The sequence below is a fragment of the Branchiostoma belcheri genome, unplaced genomic scaffold (assembly GCF_001625305.1).
Source record: "Branchiostoma belcheri isolate BF01 breed outbred unplaced genomic scaffold, Haploidv18h27 scaffold54, whole genome shotgun sequence".
NCBI lineage: Eukaryota > Metazoa > Chordata > Leptocardii > Amphioxiformes > Branchiostomatidae > Branchiostoma > Branchiostoma belcheri.
The window spans coordinates 1,213,022-1,228,942 of NW_017804176.1; the positions used below are offsets into that span (position 1 = coordinate 1,213,022).

At 44.5% G+C, this 15,921-nt stretch overlaps 1 protein-coding gene across 1 annotated transcript; it reads left to right on the forward strand.

Annotated features, from left to right (window-relative positions):
- Positions 1-1,722: 1,722 nt before the first annotated feature.
- Positions 1,723-15,903, forward strand: LOC109481187 (zinc metalloproteinase nas-4-like). Its single transcript, XM_019783692.1, has 8 exons — positions 1,723-2,621; positions 7,830-7,979; positions 8,482-8,602; positions 9,348-9,468; positions 13,390-13,572; positions 13,911-14,037; positions 14,443-14,588; positions 14,948-15,903. Exons 1-8 carry the CDS (start codon positions 2,468-2,470, stop codon positions 15,134-15,136), a joined length of 1,191 nt encoding a protein of 396 aa, XP_019639251.1. The 5' UTR covers positions 1,723-2,467; the 3' UTR covers positions 15,137-15,903.
- Positions 15,904-15,921: the final 18 nt, after the last annotated feature.

The following is a 15,921-nucleotide window of genomic DNA, read 5'->3' on the forward strand; positions in this document are numbered from 1 at the left end:
GGGCTAATGACCCGGTCCCGGCCGACACTTGTCGGCGCCCTGTGTGACAGCAGGCGGCGGCAGACCAGTGCTTCCGCCGACAAAATTGCGGGTTCTGCGCAGTTCCAACTTCCCGAAGAAAGGAACGGTTTGAACGGATTAATGAGACATAATGAAAACACGGCAAGTTTTGGCACCTAGCGGCGGTGGATAATCGTCCCGTAATCACCCGGGGAAATTCGTCTTCAATTGGGGTGTAGTTTTTGACACAGTACAGGCGCTGTCCGGTGGAGAACAGGCTATCTTCGCCGCCTCCGTTTCTTTGTAAAACCACTAACCTGGGTGCCCGTCGATTTGTAACGGGGGTTCGGAAGGCACCAGAGCTAAGTCAAACTGGAGGGCTGCTGGAAAATTGTAGAACTTGGCCAAATAGACTGAATAATACCAAGGAGGTTAAATACGAAAAGAAGAGTTTGCCGAGTTGATGCCGACCCTTGGCCAACCACGTGAGTGCACATGGGTTGAAAAGTGTACTGCTATTGTCGCCCAACTCCTCTGGAAGAGGACAGTTGTTACCCGGTATTTTGTATTGATGTATTCCATGGAAGAATAGCTGAGATGTCAAACTACATTGTGGATCATCCTAATAAATTCAAAGTAAAAAAATGAATATTCTTCAGTCTATTTGACCAGTTTCAACTATTTTCTGCTTTATAAGAAATGGGAACAAAAAATTGTGACCTACAAATAACCTTTGCTTCCTCACAGAATGATTACGTCAGACCAAAGGCTTTTATATCCTGCGAGGCACGCAAATAAATTCTACAACCTCGTCCCACAAGAATCATGACAGGAATATTATAGCTATTTGGTTTAAGTATATATTCTAACTGGTCGTACAAGAAGGGAAGTACTAGTATTGGTAAGTTTTTATGGTGAGTCATAGATACTATTGTCTGATTTTGTAAAGCATTTCTAAGCTTGCTTTCGTTGTTGTACCTTTACTCAACCTTGAAAAGTTTTTATGGAGGTCAAGGGGTCAAACAATACACAACAAATATGTAGAAATCGTAATGAAGAAATTCATATAAACTAATGCAAAATCAAAGATCGCTGATTATGGATTTCTTTTTATTTTGAAAGTTAGCTCTTCAAGATGTGGTCTGAAGAAATCTTTAGAAGCTCTGTAACTTGTGCTATGTCTGTTTAAAGAAAACTTGAACCTCGCTACGTCAAATGTATAAGTTATAACTTAATATGCGTTTGCTACAGATGATGTAACCATGCAAATTAAAAGAATAAAGAATATGATGATTGACGAACCAAGGAAGAAAAGTATGAATTCAGAATGAAAAAATATAGGAATCTAGGAAATGCCCGCATTGTGTTTTTGAATGTCCCGCCACGGAAGTTGCTCAGTTTCACAGAAAAAAGAAGAACATTAGCATCAGTGTGGCCAATCTGTGTCTACCGCAGGTACTGGTCCAAAAACAATAAGCTATTGTTCTACGTGTGACCGGTGAGTTGATAAACAAACGGTGAGCTGAACAGACCGATGTCGGACAGTTGTATACATGCTAAATAGTCGGCGTGAACTTTCTTTTGTTCAGCAGTGCGCACAGGCTTTCCTTTTACCTGTCATTCCATCTGTGTGTATTGGAAGCCTAACGTTGACAAGGTGTATAAAAATTGGATAAAACGAGTCGCAGGCAGTGAGGGAACTGAAGGAAAGGAAGTAGAAGCAGTGAATATATTCGAGAGAAGTGTTAACGTTTTGTCGATAGGTATAACGCTTCAAGTTTCTCTTTCTAAAAGTGATATTGCAAAGAGTCAGGCCGCTTGACTTGGTACAACGCCAATGCGATGTCTCAGCAGATATCTCAGAAATGTCTTGAGAGTGAAGGAGTGACAGAAGTGTGAAGATCTTCCCCGTCTATCACACTAATCCGTGCCGCCGATCCCGACCCTTGACTGTCCCGTCCGTGTCAGGTTCAGGTCCGCTTGTTGACGCGCGTGCCCCGGTGGTTTGTGTAGCGGAGTGCGGGCGTGCCGCGGGCCAACGCCGTCACTTCATCCGGACAGGACATGAGACATACCATAGCTGCTTCTGCATGGCCTCGGGCGAACAGCACCGCGGAGCGAACACCCTCAAATCCTGGGAGTAATTGCTGAGAAATATTGATTTCCACGTGATAATGTCCGACGGGTGGCTGCGATTGTTGGTCTTCTCCCATTCGCCGCGTCTGTTCACCTGGTCAGAAACACTTAATCAGCCATCATTACCGCTATTGTTTGTATGCCGCGGAAAAACATACCCGCGATCAATCGGGCATTTTGGACGCACCATGTGCAGCGAGCGGCCAGGCGGTGATCAAGAAGACGAGTCACCGTCCTCCCACAAGTTCGTCTGGAACTGACCGCCGCCCGGTGCATTTCAGCGCCCCCCGCTAGAGTGGACGTGCCTGCTAGCTTCCCGCGCTAGCTCAGGATGGACGTGAACGTTTGGACGCACACACTGGTCTTGCTGCTATGGATTAGCTCGTCAGCCACCGCGCCAGGTGGGAGGGCGCGCCGGAGAAACACGAACGGGAAGACCGAGAGAGACGCAGACGGACCGCCCGAGCCATGGCAGATCAACCAAGGTAACATCGCCAGGTATTTTCTACTCGGTCCTAGAGCTTAGAGAAGACACATGGATTCACGTCCTGTCCTGTCACGGTTTGGGTGTCTCGTAACTAAACAACGACTAGGTTCATAAGGCCTTGGCAAATGTTTTTGTGATCTATGCCTGTGTGTTCCCTACTTCCGTATATACGTACGTACATGTGCAGGCTGACAGTACCTTTCTTCAACAAGTCCAAAAAGTACGTACATGTATTAAAGTTTGCGTCGCAATGAGACCAGATAGGCAGAAACGTTGAACGAAATATTGGTAGCTGCCTGGACAATAAGTGTCGAAGATTATTCTACACATGCCAGGATTTCGATCTGATAAGATATATTGATTTAGAGTAATCGCTTTCTCCGTCTGGAAAGCTGCTTGGGGTCGTAGCCGAGTCGTCTGAGGCGTGTGGTGTTTACGACTGCTCCCTAAACCCGAGATTAGGACAGAGATCTTCTGTAGACCGTCTTGAGTGATAGCTGTAAAAGTCCTTAAGTCAGAAGGCGTCATGTCTGATAAAGCCGATCGTCGGATACCGACCTCACGACAGGACAATCAGCGAGAGCACCTCCCGTGCCCTCGGGCGCACTCGGGGACGGCACCGGTGCGATAGGTGTCCCCTTCCCGCCGACGCGGACCACCTTTCCCCTTGGGCGGCGACGGGCACAATACGCGCCCGCTATGGACACATTTCTGTTCCCTGTCCTGTGACGATATTTGGTTCTATCTGCACGGTTCGGTGCCCGTAACCTTGTCTTTTCCTACTAACGTAACAATGTGCGTACAGACCAGTTTTTGTCCCACCTTACCTTGTTACTTCGCCTTACAACCGACACTTTAACGAGGCAAAGAAAAATATACGAGTATTGTAAAAGCAGAAAAAGGGTCACCTATGAATAGTTCTAGTCTCCCTCCAGCTACAACCGCATTTCAGCACGACAGGCCCACAAATATTCCTCATTGTTCATTTGGTGGCGGGAACGCGTGTGCAGCTGCTTTTTCAGTTCGTTACCTTTCCATGAAATACACTTTTGTGAACACAACAAAAACAGTCGATAGAACACTACACGTTTTACTCTTGACACACGGCAGCAACAGACACGTGCTCTTCTCGATATCTTGTTCAGTAGTTTGAGAGAACATGAAGTGTGCGAGGCTGGAACATGTTCGTAAGTCTGAATGAATGAAAGAGCAAATATTTGCTCAGTGATTTGCAAAACTTGACCCTCTTGCGAACTTGTCTTTTTCCTCATGCTGCTGCATTTGTTCCACGACACGTCCAAATGACTTCAGCTACGCTCCACTGCACAAGGAATCATTTGTCAGAAGCCTAATCCATGGTCATGAGGCTGGTCACCCGCGTACTAACACTAGTCTCTACCAGACTCCTTTGCAGGCTGAATAAATAGTAGAAATCGGCAAAGGGGGGAAATCATTGGCCAGAGGAGTCCATAGAGGGTCCTTGCAGGCAAACTGGACCCTCTATGGCCGGCCAACTCCTCTGGCCAATGATTTCCCCCTTTGCCGATTTCTACTACGTATTTATTCAGCCTGCAAAGGAGTCTGGTAGAGACTACACTAACACTACGTGTAAGATCAAATGTTCGACAAGCCCTTTCGCTGTTCCTTCCCCTGACCTGTTCTAGGGACGTCACCCTGGCTATGAAAGCATGTCATTGTTGAATGAAGACACTGTGTCCTTTTAACGGGCGGCTTAAAAGACGTGCTTCGAATTTTGGTCACGCCTTAAAAGTTGGCCGCAAACATCTTTATACGACATGCCGCTGAAGGCCCTACTTCGGCTTACAGGATCCAATGTTTGGCCAACAAGTGAGAAACTGCAGATGGTTTCAGAAAGACGCGTACAGATGGATGTCGTGAAAGTATTACTGTAAGAATAATCCGTTTAACCCACTTGGAGATTATATAAACAATTGTATTACGCTAGCGCTAAGAAAGCAACTCGAGTTGTCACGTGGTACAGGAAGGATTGAATGGAAGGACGGTCAACGGCTGCCAACATTGGAAGCGACGGTGTTGGTACAACAGAGGTACATTCTTGTAACAAATAGCCTGTCTTGGGTCGTGAATAAAGATGGGAACAATCTGATATACGTTTCCTGGCTCTAAACCGGTTCTCTACTACAGTAGGGTATGGGCGACCGGGTGTCAAGTGAAGAGCGAACGGAAAAAGGATCGTGATGAAAAAATCAGATGCATGAATGTTGGAGAAAAGAATACATGCCACAAAATATAAAGTTATTTATAAACCCCCAAATATTTTAACAATCCTCCTTGAATAATATAACATTTGCTCCGAGTTTATGCATAAACAGCGACCCCAGAACTTCATAATAGATGACTGACAGTTCTGTTGTTGTGAAAATGATTACATGTTATGAAAATTTTCTTTTACAAAAGACACAGTTTATTTGGCGTTTCTATTCGAAGCTGCACACCCTCGAGTCGACGATCTAGCGACCGTATCTGTCGTGGAATAATTCTGAAGGAGAATAACTGTATATGGGACGAAAGGATATCTCTTCAGCTACCAGACCAAGCAGGTCTGAGTTTGGTTTCTTCAACCACGGGAAACCTCCTAACACAGAAGACAGGATTCTGAAGCATGTTGTATCCGATGACGTTGTAAACACAGGCTGATTTGTTTGCCCGGAGGTGATCTCCAAGGTGATCTCTGTACACTCAGATAAGCGTTAGAAGTCCTATCTTCTAACCACACTGTCCGCACTTCAAAACAACGTTCTTCGAAGTTGGGGTGAGAAATAAGAGAGACTGAAGAGAAAAGAAAGGGGACACGGTAAAACGGTCGCGTGTGCTTAGGAATTTTGAAAGATCATAAATTCTTTTTAATGTCCCATCCCCGACCATGCCACATATATGGACCTCTATCTGTACCCCAGCTTATTTCTGACTATCCCACACCCTTGTGTCGCTTCTTTTACAGACATTTTCCCGTGTGAGGAAAACTGTCCTTTTTTTTCTTCCATATCGATCCGGTTCGGAACCATTGTTGTCCGGCAGAAGTTGTGAGTGATGTGGGACCATCTGTTACCTGGCTGTGGAACAGATGTGGGCACCACAGGTAAGGTCTTTACACGCACCGCTGTGTGAGAGGAATGTCTCCCATTGCTGGGACTGATCGATGTTCTTTGCTTCGTCCCGTACTTACAGGCCTCTGTCCCCAGTCTCTCTGTGGTAAGGGCGCCGCAACAACAAAGGACGCCGACTCCGAGAAATCAAGGATGGAGGAAAATATGCAAGGTGAGTCAATAAACAAATAAACAAACAAACAAACAAATATCAAAGAAAAATTTACACCAATATGACAGAATTGACTCCAAAAATCGGCGGATTGAGAAAAGCAAGGACGAGACAGTGAGGTAACTAGTAAACATCGATGGTAGGTAGTGCAGTATACACGATGACAACCGCGTCGCTAGTCTCTATCTACTGCCCATCCCCAAGGGACCGGTCATTAGATGGACAATTAAGCAATTCGTCAAGTCAATCATCTCCTGATAAGAATCGTGGAGGACCGGGTTAAGTTAAGACGTTCTGCAAGAGTGATTTTGTACCTTTTGATCCTGCGTTCCGAAATTCATCAAAGCCTTCTAAATTGAAATATTTTCAAAGGTAGTGCGCTGTGTCTTTGTAGACCTGTCAATAGCTTCTGTCTTCAATCAATTATCTGCTTTTCAATTAGTGTCTTCCTGATCTATTAGCTCCGCCTTGTTACACGAGTGATAGGGCTTCTCAGTGGACAACGTCAGACGTGGCGGAAATGACGTATGACTCAAGGTCACCATTTCCTGGGTGAGGTCACGCCCGCTGCTGGTTTCTATCATGTCGTAAAAATCCATCTTCTGTCAGTTCAGACATTTCTCAAACTGTCGTCTGGGGATGGACGATGTGGGGGAGACGCGCCGCGGGGGGCTGTCGCATGTCTGTCTGAAAAACTTCAAGTTAAATCAGAACGTCTTTGGTTAAATAAACCTTTAAATGTCAAATTCTATCAAGGATGATCCTCCAAATGTCATGGATGAGACTGATACAAAATTAAACCTTTTGGTAAGGTTCTTGTAAAAATTCATTGAATAAAACATCAATATAAAAGACTCCATTTTGTGGGACGCGACTTTCTCGCTTGTCTCCTGTTCAACTTAAAAAATAAAAGAATGCTTTCATGATGACCCCAAGCCGTTTGATAACCGTGTTCTGACAGATAAGATAGATAAGATGTGACCCCATGTCCAGTCCGACTATGTCGGGGTCACGAGAGGTCACGGACAGTACCGTTCCGTGTGACTGCTTGTCTATTTAGACTGTCATCACCACAGCTTCTCAGCTTCACACCACCACAGCTTCTCAGAACATATTTCCCCTGCAGTCAACAGGACAGGGGGAAAGGCATCAGGGTTCGAAATACATTATTCCACCCCCATCAAACTCCTTTCAAGCCGTACCCGGAAATTCAAGCCGTACCCGCTCAAAAATTCTGGCCGTACCCGGAAATTCGTGCCGTACCCGCGAAAATTTCAAGCCGTACCCGGTAATTCGTGCCGTACCCTGTACTTTTTCGCCGTACGACGCCACTCGGCAGGTAGGTGGCCAGGAATATTTAGCAGAGCATAGGCTATATGAGGTTGTGTATCGTTGCCCTACAGGGTATTTAGACACGACTTCCGAGTGACTACGCACCGGGGCTGAGCGATATCCGCCATTGGGTACGGCGAAAAAGTACAGGGTACGGCCAGAATTTTTGAGCGGGTACGGCTTGAATTTCCGGGTACGGCTTGAAAGGAGTTTGATGGGGGTGTATTCTGCCTACCTGCAACATTGAAAATTACCTGAACCACCCAAAAAGTATTAATCCCGTGAAATACTGTACAGATGCATTGACATTATTTCTTTTATGCTTCGTATGTGGTAACAGTCAACGCAGCCATTAGAATTTCACACACACCTGCATGCATGTATATTCAAACCCGCTGTACATATGAACCAGTGCAGGTTTGGTGAAGTTATACAGTATACGGTTATAACCTGAAATCCAGAAAAACCTGGACAGCTCCAATTTTACCTGCACTACCCAACATATGCCAGAAAACAAAGTCAACATGGCACTACCATTATGATGATAATACTAATGATTAACTCTACCCTACAGACAAGACCTCCTCGCCGTTCTACCAAGGTGACATCGTGGTTCCCCAGGCGGACCTCCAGGCCCTCAGACACCGCCGGGCCGCCGTGAAGGACCGCCTCCTGCTGTGGCCAGAGGGCGTTATCCCCTACCACCTCAACAAGACAACTCTGGGTAAGGCTTTTCCTGATCGTTAGTTGAAACTGTATGTGGCATAGGCTCCGGAGAGATACGAACGTGTTGAAGAATGTTCATGACTTTGATCACAGAGAACTGAGAAGCGAAATTCAAAGTTTACTTCTTAAATCTTCTTACTATCTTCTAACTATTTTTGCGTCTGTATAATTGCGTTTGCAGTGTAAAACACTGATCTGTCCTAGCCATGGTCAGCCCAGTATAACGTTATAACGTGTAACAAAGAAACACAGGACACCAGAAAGTCATTGCAAGCAGTAGAAACCCAGTGGTCTGGATATTATCAATCAACAACCACTTGTTTGTATGGGGGGATGGAGAAAAAACGGTCATTGGTTCCAATCAACAAGTGGTTGTGAATCAAGAGCTTTGACATTAATGCAATCATTCACCAACATGATAAGATTAATTACTGACCCAGTGACCTGTGCTTTCCCAGGAGGATTCTTTTAAAACATTATTTTCCTCTTTCCTTCTGAAGACAGGAAAACCCGGAAGGTGGTTCGTGCCGCCATGAGACACTGGATGAGAAAGACGTGCATCAAGTTCAGGAAGAAGAAAAGAAACGACGTCAACTTCCTCCATTTCATCGGAGATGCGGGGTGAGTGCTACTAATATAATTCAGAATTTACGCTCGTAACCCTAGTCCTGCGGGCGCCGAGATATCTCGGTTTTCCCATGTGTTCCATGTATGCGGAAGCCGAGATATCTCGGTTTTCCCATGTGTTCCATGTATGCGGAAGCCGAGATATCTCGGTTTTCCCATGTGTTCCATGTATGCGGAAGCCGAGATATCTCGGTTTTCCCATGTGTTCCCTGTATGCGGAAGCCGAGATATCTCGGTTTTCTGGTATCCCATACATGGACGCGTCAAATAAACTCCCGCGTACCGCGCGAACCCGGAAGTAACTTCACATATAGCTATAAAGCTTATTGGATCACATACTCGTATATGGAAGTTAGGAGTCTCAATCATTTAAGATATCCTTACCATAACCAGGTAATTCTCTCATCTAGATTGTCATTTTCAATAACTTTCAGCACATTAGCGATGCTATTTCGCTTTTCTGGCGACTCAGCGCAACGCGAGTCTCAGAATAAGTTGCTCCAGGCCCGCTGTATTTTTAGGAGGCTCTCAAAAAGCAATGTAAACAAACCGAGGTTTTCGTTCGGGCAACTCGGGCATCTTCCAAGTCGTTTTGCGGCGCAACGACTTCGATCCTTTACTCCACAAATGTCATCATGAACCCAGGTAGGCTTATAGCGCAAGAAAACGATTGTGTAAAGCAACGATGTTTAAAATACTGAAATTATTACATAATATCACTTTACCGGACATGTTCCAGTTGCTGGTCGTACGTGGGGATGCAGGGCGGGGAGCAGAAGCTGTCCCTGGGGTCGGGCTGTGAGCTGTTCGGCACCGTGGTGCACGAGATCGGACACGCCGTGGGCTTCTGGCACGAACAGGTAACTTCTACAGCTTAAAACTTCATCTGTAGGGTCGTGTGGCGTAACGGCAGCGTGCTCGACTCAGAACCTAGGGGTCCCGGGTTCGAGTCCTGACATGCCACCGGAAATCTTGACCGGAAAAGACTTGATCTTGTGCCCTTGGGAAATACCCTTCACACGACCTCAAGTGGAAATGAGTATTGTCCTGTATTTGTCCTCTGCGTTGGTGGCGGCATAAGTGAGTTGACATAACTTCAGTGTTCCATCACCATGTCTAGTCATGAAATGTTGGAATTAAAAAAAAAAGGTAACTTGTGTGTGACTGCATGGGTGAAAGGTGCCTCAAGTGTGTATCGCCCCCCGTCTCGGTTGGGCAGAGGCTGATGGCTTGTGATAAGCTCGCCCATTCCCCCGTATCAATACATCATTACTTTTCAACGTAAAAATAAGTCTCGGTAGTTCAATATCTAGGGGTTGGGACACCGACAATTGCAAGGAGCTTCAAAGGCTAGTTTATACACAATTTAACATATGTACTTACAAATAGGACAAATTAGAGAGAAGTTAGAACTAGTTCACTGTAAAGTCTGATGTAAATTGGCCCGTATTAAAAGACTATTTACCACTCCGCACCTGCACTTAACGATGTTTTGATTTTCATACCTAATTCCTGCATGACTCCACATAGGAAGATCCTTAACTCGAAATTATGCGCGATATTCTAAATTCCACATACAGCCCGGCCGGTATCCCCTCTCAGCCCGCGAGGATTACAGTTTTATTCTTCCCGTTGTCGCTCGCTGGAAGGCAGGCTTAACCCCGCTAACCCGTGGACCTTGTATATACTACAGGACCTATCGGCGGCATTAGTTAGGCACCCTCTCTGTATGAGGACTAAAACTGGGTGGCAGACGGAGAAAACTTCGTCATCTTGTCTGGATTTCATCAGTTTAGGAGGTAAAGAGCGAAACTTAAATTTGTTATGGCCCCGGATAAAGCTACAAGCTCAAAACGGGTTACGGCATACTTTCTTTCTAGTGAAATAATGAGTTATTTTATCTCGTGGTATGTTTGGTATGGTTAAACAAGATCGTTGTGAAATTTTTGAGCGCTCATTCCAATAAAACCAATCAAACGACAGGAACGGGAAGACAAGAACAAAAGATGAGCTGATGATTTTCCCTCCCTCGTAATGCGATGGTGTTTACTAGTATCTCAGCAGAAATTCCAAAACATGGTTGTAATTCAATACGCGGTGTCTATGTTATTTTCTCGGGATAGTTACCTGTAGTGTAACCCTTAGGCTGACGTCTTAGTGAAGAATGTGGAGTAAATAGCCGGGTTAGGGTGTAATTATTGTAATGAAGCCGTGCAGGTAGCTGTGGAAGCCGGATGTGTCTCATCCCCGGGCGGATCTGTGCAGACATAAAAGTCGCCGTCCTGAGGAGAGATCTTCATATAAGACCCCGGCCACGTTCGAGATCGCACGACGTTCCTGAGACAGTCGTGGCTATGTCGTATATAATTCACCTGTCTTGTGGCGGGAAAACGGTTCCTATAAATTTTACACAGACCGTTTTTATCAGACCGTCACTGAAAATCATACGACAAAAATTGTATAACGCACAATGACCGCGCCTTAAAACTACAGAGGCTCTCCTACCTGCCCAGAAACATGATGTCATACAATTATACCCTCTCTAACCATTAATTGTCTCCGGACGGGGGTATTAATTAGCTTAATCACCGCAAATGACAGACCCCGACGTCTGTATAATGCAGGCCATCATCATGTCGACACAAACCGTGTCATCAGGTACCGTCCCTCAAGGCACGACGCACCCCGAACATTAAATTGTTCAAATACTGGAAAAGTGTCAGTCACTTATATAATCATTTCCACCTAAACAGAATTCGTTTGGGTTGACATTGAGTATATACAGTTCATGCTGTATTTCGCATGTTTTTTGCCACGCTTCTTGATAAGATAAACTTTTATATGGTACGCTGTCAATTGTTTTTGAATATGTACTTGAAATCTGCCCATACTCCACAACCTGTAGTTACCTGTCATATTGTGGCAGACAGTAGGTCTTACATTTCGCAGATGTCTAGTCTTGGCGCCAAACGACTAAAAGCAGTAGCCAGAAAATGATCAAAGAGAAAACGCAGCACAGACGATACCTGTAGTACATGCACCACTGAATACCTGTGTGTCCTTGTGACCTCTAACTCACTCCAAAACACACCCACCCACCCCTTCATGATCGCTGTGGTAGTGTTCAAATTATCGTCTGAAAATGACATCAGTGTCGAAAGAATGCTGCGTTACGTCAGGAATGTTGAGGTACAAAAACATGAAACTACTTTAGTACAGTGCACCAATGTCGTTTAATCACATTGACCTTTTTGGTATTTCTAGTGTTTTTTCTTTAACTTGAAGGCTTCCAACATCGCAGTGTTTACTTTAGTTTGTTCCTCGGTTATAAATAACCCTGTGGACTAATTACCGATTCGAACATGTTCTCACATTGTCACGGAGGTCGCCTTACGTCCTTCAACACAATCATTCCGTTGGTGACTTTTGTTCAGTCCTCCTCTAAGGAGCTTAAAGTTTCAATCTACCAATTTTGGGCACCGCCTACCTTTTCTCATGCACGGCTTTCTCTCCCCACACTGCAACCATTAGACGCAATCAAAGGATTTGCAAAGATCGCGCACCTTTTCTTTGTGAGGTTAGAGGGATAGAATTGTTTATCCCTGCTTTAAACTGTCTGCTCGGTATGTTTAGACTTCCACAGGCTGAATGCTGCTCCCACAATGGACGGGATTGATCTCCGAGTGAGAAGGTTTAGTTAGACATAGCAAGTCTCCATTTCTCGTTTTACCCGTAAACGACTTGGTCTTTGGGAGTCTCAGTGTTTTTCAGCGACATTTAAGGAGAGATCATTTCGCAGCTTTGACATAAATGCGGCTTTGGACGCCCCAAGAAAATGTCATCTGTGAGGGTTAGGTGATTTCTGTGCCTTATGAAGATTGTTACGTGTACGTCACTCTGCCTTTGTGATTTGACACCTTAGGGCAAAGGCATTTTGGTAGGTTTTAACCCAAGAGAACCGTTAAGTTTTGTGCAGAAAATGGCAGGCTTAACATATCGTTACGCTGAAGATTGATGTTTACAGTAACGTTTAATTGACTATGACGTTGTGCCAACGCTTTGTTGCTCTAAAAGCACAGATCATGGAGGTAGAAAAATTGTTTCTACATCCATGCACAGATGAATTAACCAAGGTTTGGCTAACTTAGGCTAACCAAAGAAGACCAAACCTCAAGCTAAACTAATATATGCATGATGCATGATTAATCTACTTATTTCTGAGCAAACTTTGATTGGGAAGAGTCAAGAGTCGCCCTCTTCTATATACCGTTTTCCGATAGTGTTTTAGCTATTGGATATTGTCTTATAGCCTCCACCAGGCCTTCTTACGGGGGTACGGATCATTGAATTTGTTTTAAAAAAAGGGGGAGGGGGGAAATAGTTAGCGAGGAATCAGTCCACGGGAGGGTTAAATAAACTCTACGCTGGCAAAACTCCCATAGTCAATTATTTTCCCTATTGCCGGCTCAGCCTACATAGCATGCCAAAAACTGGGGGTCTTCATGGTCTTTGGGATCTTTAATGTGCTATTTTCTGATTGCATATAGACAAAATAGCCGGCCTGGTTTTATTACCCCCGTTTTGTATCAGAAAAAAGCCGAAGACCACCAAACCTCCAGTTCTATAAGCCTGCTACGGAGGCTACTATTGGCTACACTTTACCTTTTTCGAACCCGCGTTGTGGTGGAGACTAATTGTCTTGTTAACTGGTTGCTTACACTTTTTCCAGCAAAATATGTTCTTGTAGATTATAATTCCTTCGCTGTTGCCCTGTTGTACAGGCCCGGTACGATCGGAACAAGTACATCCGCATCCTGCGGGGAAACATCCTTCCCGGAGCCGAGGAGAACTTCGACAAGATGACGTTTAAGACCATCAACACGCTGGGCGTGGCGTACGACTACAACAGCATCATGCACTACGGACCAAACTACTTCTCCGTCAACGGGAAACCTACCATCAAGGTAGGGCCTGTATAGTCTCCAGCAGACTCTTTTTTTGTCCGGCCATAGAGGGTCCGGTTTTCTTGCAGGACTATTATGACGTACATTATGACGTACTCTGGCGCGACCCTGTGAAAATGCAGCAAAAACGCCTGCGACCAATATACACAGCAGTTCAGGCACATGCACATCATTGCGCTGAGGTTGTGCGGATGGGCATTACTTTATTTCTCCACTCCCGCGCTGTCCCCGTGATAATATACCATATAGCCTGACTGAAATGTTCTTCTATATCCTTGGAATATTGGGTTTACGCAAAGTAAACTTAATCTGGCTTGTTTGTGTGACTGTTTCCCCAGGTGAAGCGTATCGGCTGGAGAGCCAAGCCTAAGATCGGGCAGAGGAAGGTGCTGAGTGAGCTGGACGTGGCGCAGACTCGGCACATGTACCAGTGCAACAGGAGAGACATGCAGAGGCGGAGAAAGGGTGAGCGGAACGACTTCTAGAATATGCCAAGAACATACATGTACATGTACTATGAAATAACCCAATAGATTGGTAGTTATAGGGCTTTCGTTCCTACACAATTGAAAGAGTCACCATAAATTTTCGGTCAACCTTCGTCAGATGTGTGATGCACTCGCTGTCTCCACAAATGTATGGTTTACTTTTTGTGTTGGAACAAAGTTTGAACTCTATAACTATAGATTATTCCAACACAAATGAGCTTTCATTCGAACCCAATAGATTAAGCTAATGCAAACCATCAGGCATGGCTAATAAACCACTGAACCAAGTACAGTCGAAATTGCTCTTCACCTTAAAGGTCTAGGAAAAAAAAAAGAAATTTCCTGCATTGTTCACGTAAAGCTTTTGTCTATTTCCACGCAGATGTCTGTTTCTTCAGTAAATACGGTGACGGCAGGGACTACAGAGGGACTGTGGACTACACACTGGAGGGCGTGACGTGTCAGAAATGGACGTCACAGTGGCCACAGGCGCACTGCGTCATGTCCAAGTACTGGCTCGGCGACAAGGTACTTGTACGTCTGTCGTAACGTTGTTTTACTCTGCTCAGAAAAAGCGTTATGCCGATTGAGATAGACGTGTTTTACTCTAATAGCTGAAAGGATGGTCAGGATTGTTGTGATACAGAGCAGGGGCCCGGGAGCCATCTAAGGATTTTACCAAGGAAATAATTCATGTCCTTGATTTTACCAGAAGAAAAATCGCTGGAATAAGAACACGCATAAAAAGCCAGGCGTCTCTACTCAAAATTTGAACGAGATACTCCGTAGATACGAATTCGAATAGAAAATCTATCTTAAACTACTTCTTCCAGCAGTTACTGGTAACATGTTTTAATTCCTGGCGTTTGCTTGACTACTTTCTTCAGATGGACGGCTTGGGCAACCACAACTACTGCCGCAATCCGGGCGGTCGAAGGTCACGACCGTGGTGTTTTACGACACTTCAGGGCACGGAGTGGCAATACTGTGACGTCAGGATATGCAACCCCCTGCCGAGAAGAAACGAGAACGAAAGCACCAGCCTCCCTACCAATAACAACCTGGACAAAAGATGAAGAGACTGTGCAGTGGCGCCACCGTGCGACTATTGATAAAACTGCCATTATTAACAATAACTAAATACCTCATCGTCTGTGTTACAGACTCAAGAAAATGGTTATTATCGTACCTAAGTTTTCTTATTTACTAGAAGACTAAGGTACAATTATTTTCTAGAATATTAGAGGCAGGGATTCGTGTGATTTATAGTCATATGTGCATGTTGTACAGAAAATGAAGATGTACATATGTTTAATTTATTTATTATCAGGGAAAAGTTTTAAAATATAACGGGGAAGTCAGCAAGAACAACAATTTTGGTAGGCACCTCTTGCAAGATGGTCTCAATGTCCAACTCATCCACTATTAGCAAAGTTTCCATTAACTTTCCTTCAAAAGTGCTGTTTTAATCAATTGGGAGATCTAGATAATACAGCCTTGCTAGTGCACGTTATGTAAAAACGCCTCCTGGCGTCCATCTCACGTACTACACACCAATCAGACCATTTTCTTGTAAACATAGATTGTGTCTACTCTAATAAGTATGAAAACTGTAATACTTAGTTTGATTGTACTGTAAGGGGTGTATATTTATAACAGGAAACTATACTATGTTTGACCAGTTGAGCTCAGGTATTTATATACATATACTGTTCTGTCCAAAGTTAACATGTTTCATATTTGTATGTATTTGTACAAGCAACAATAAAGTCCAACATAAACAATACTCATCCATAAAGGTCTAAGTTCTCATGTCAATGGTGGTGTTCTGTAAACAATTGCGTGTAAAAAAAAAAAACAA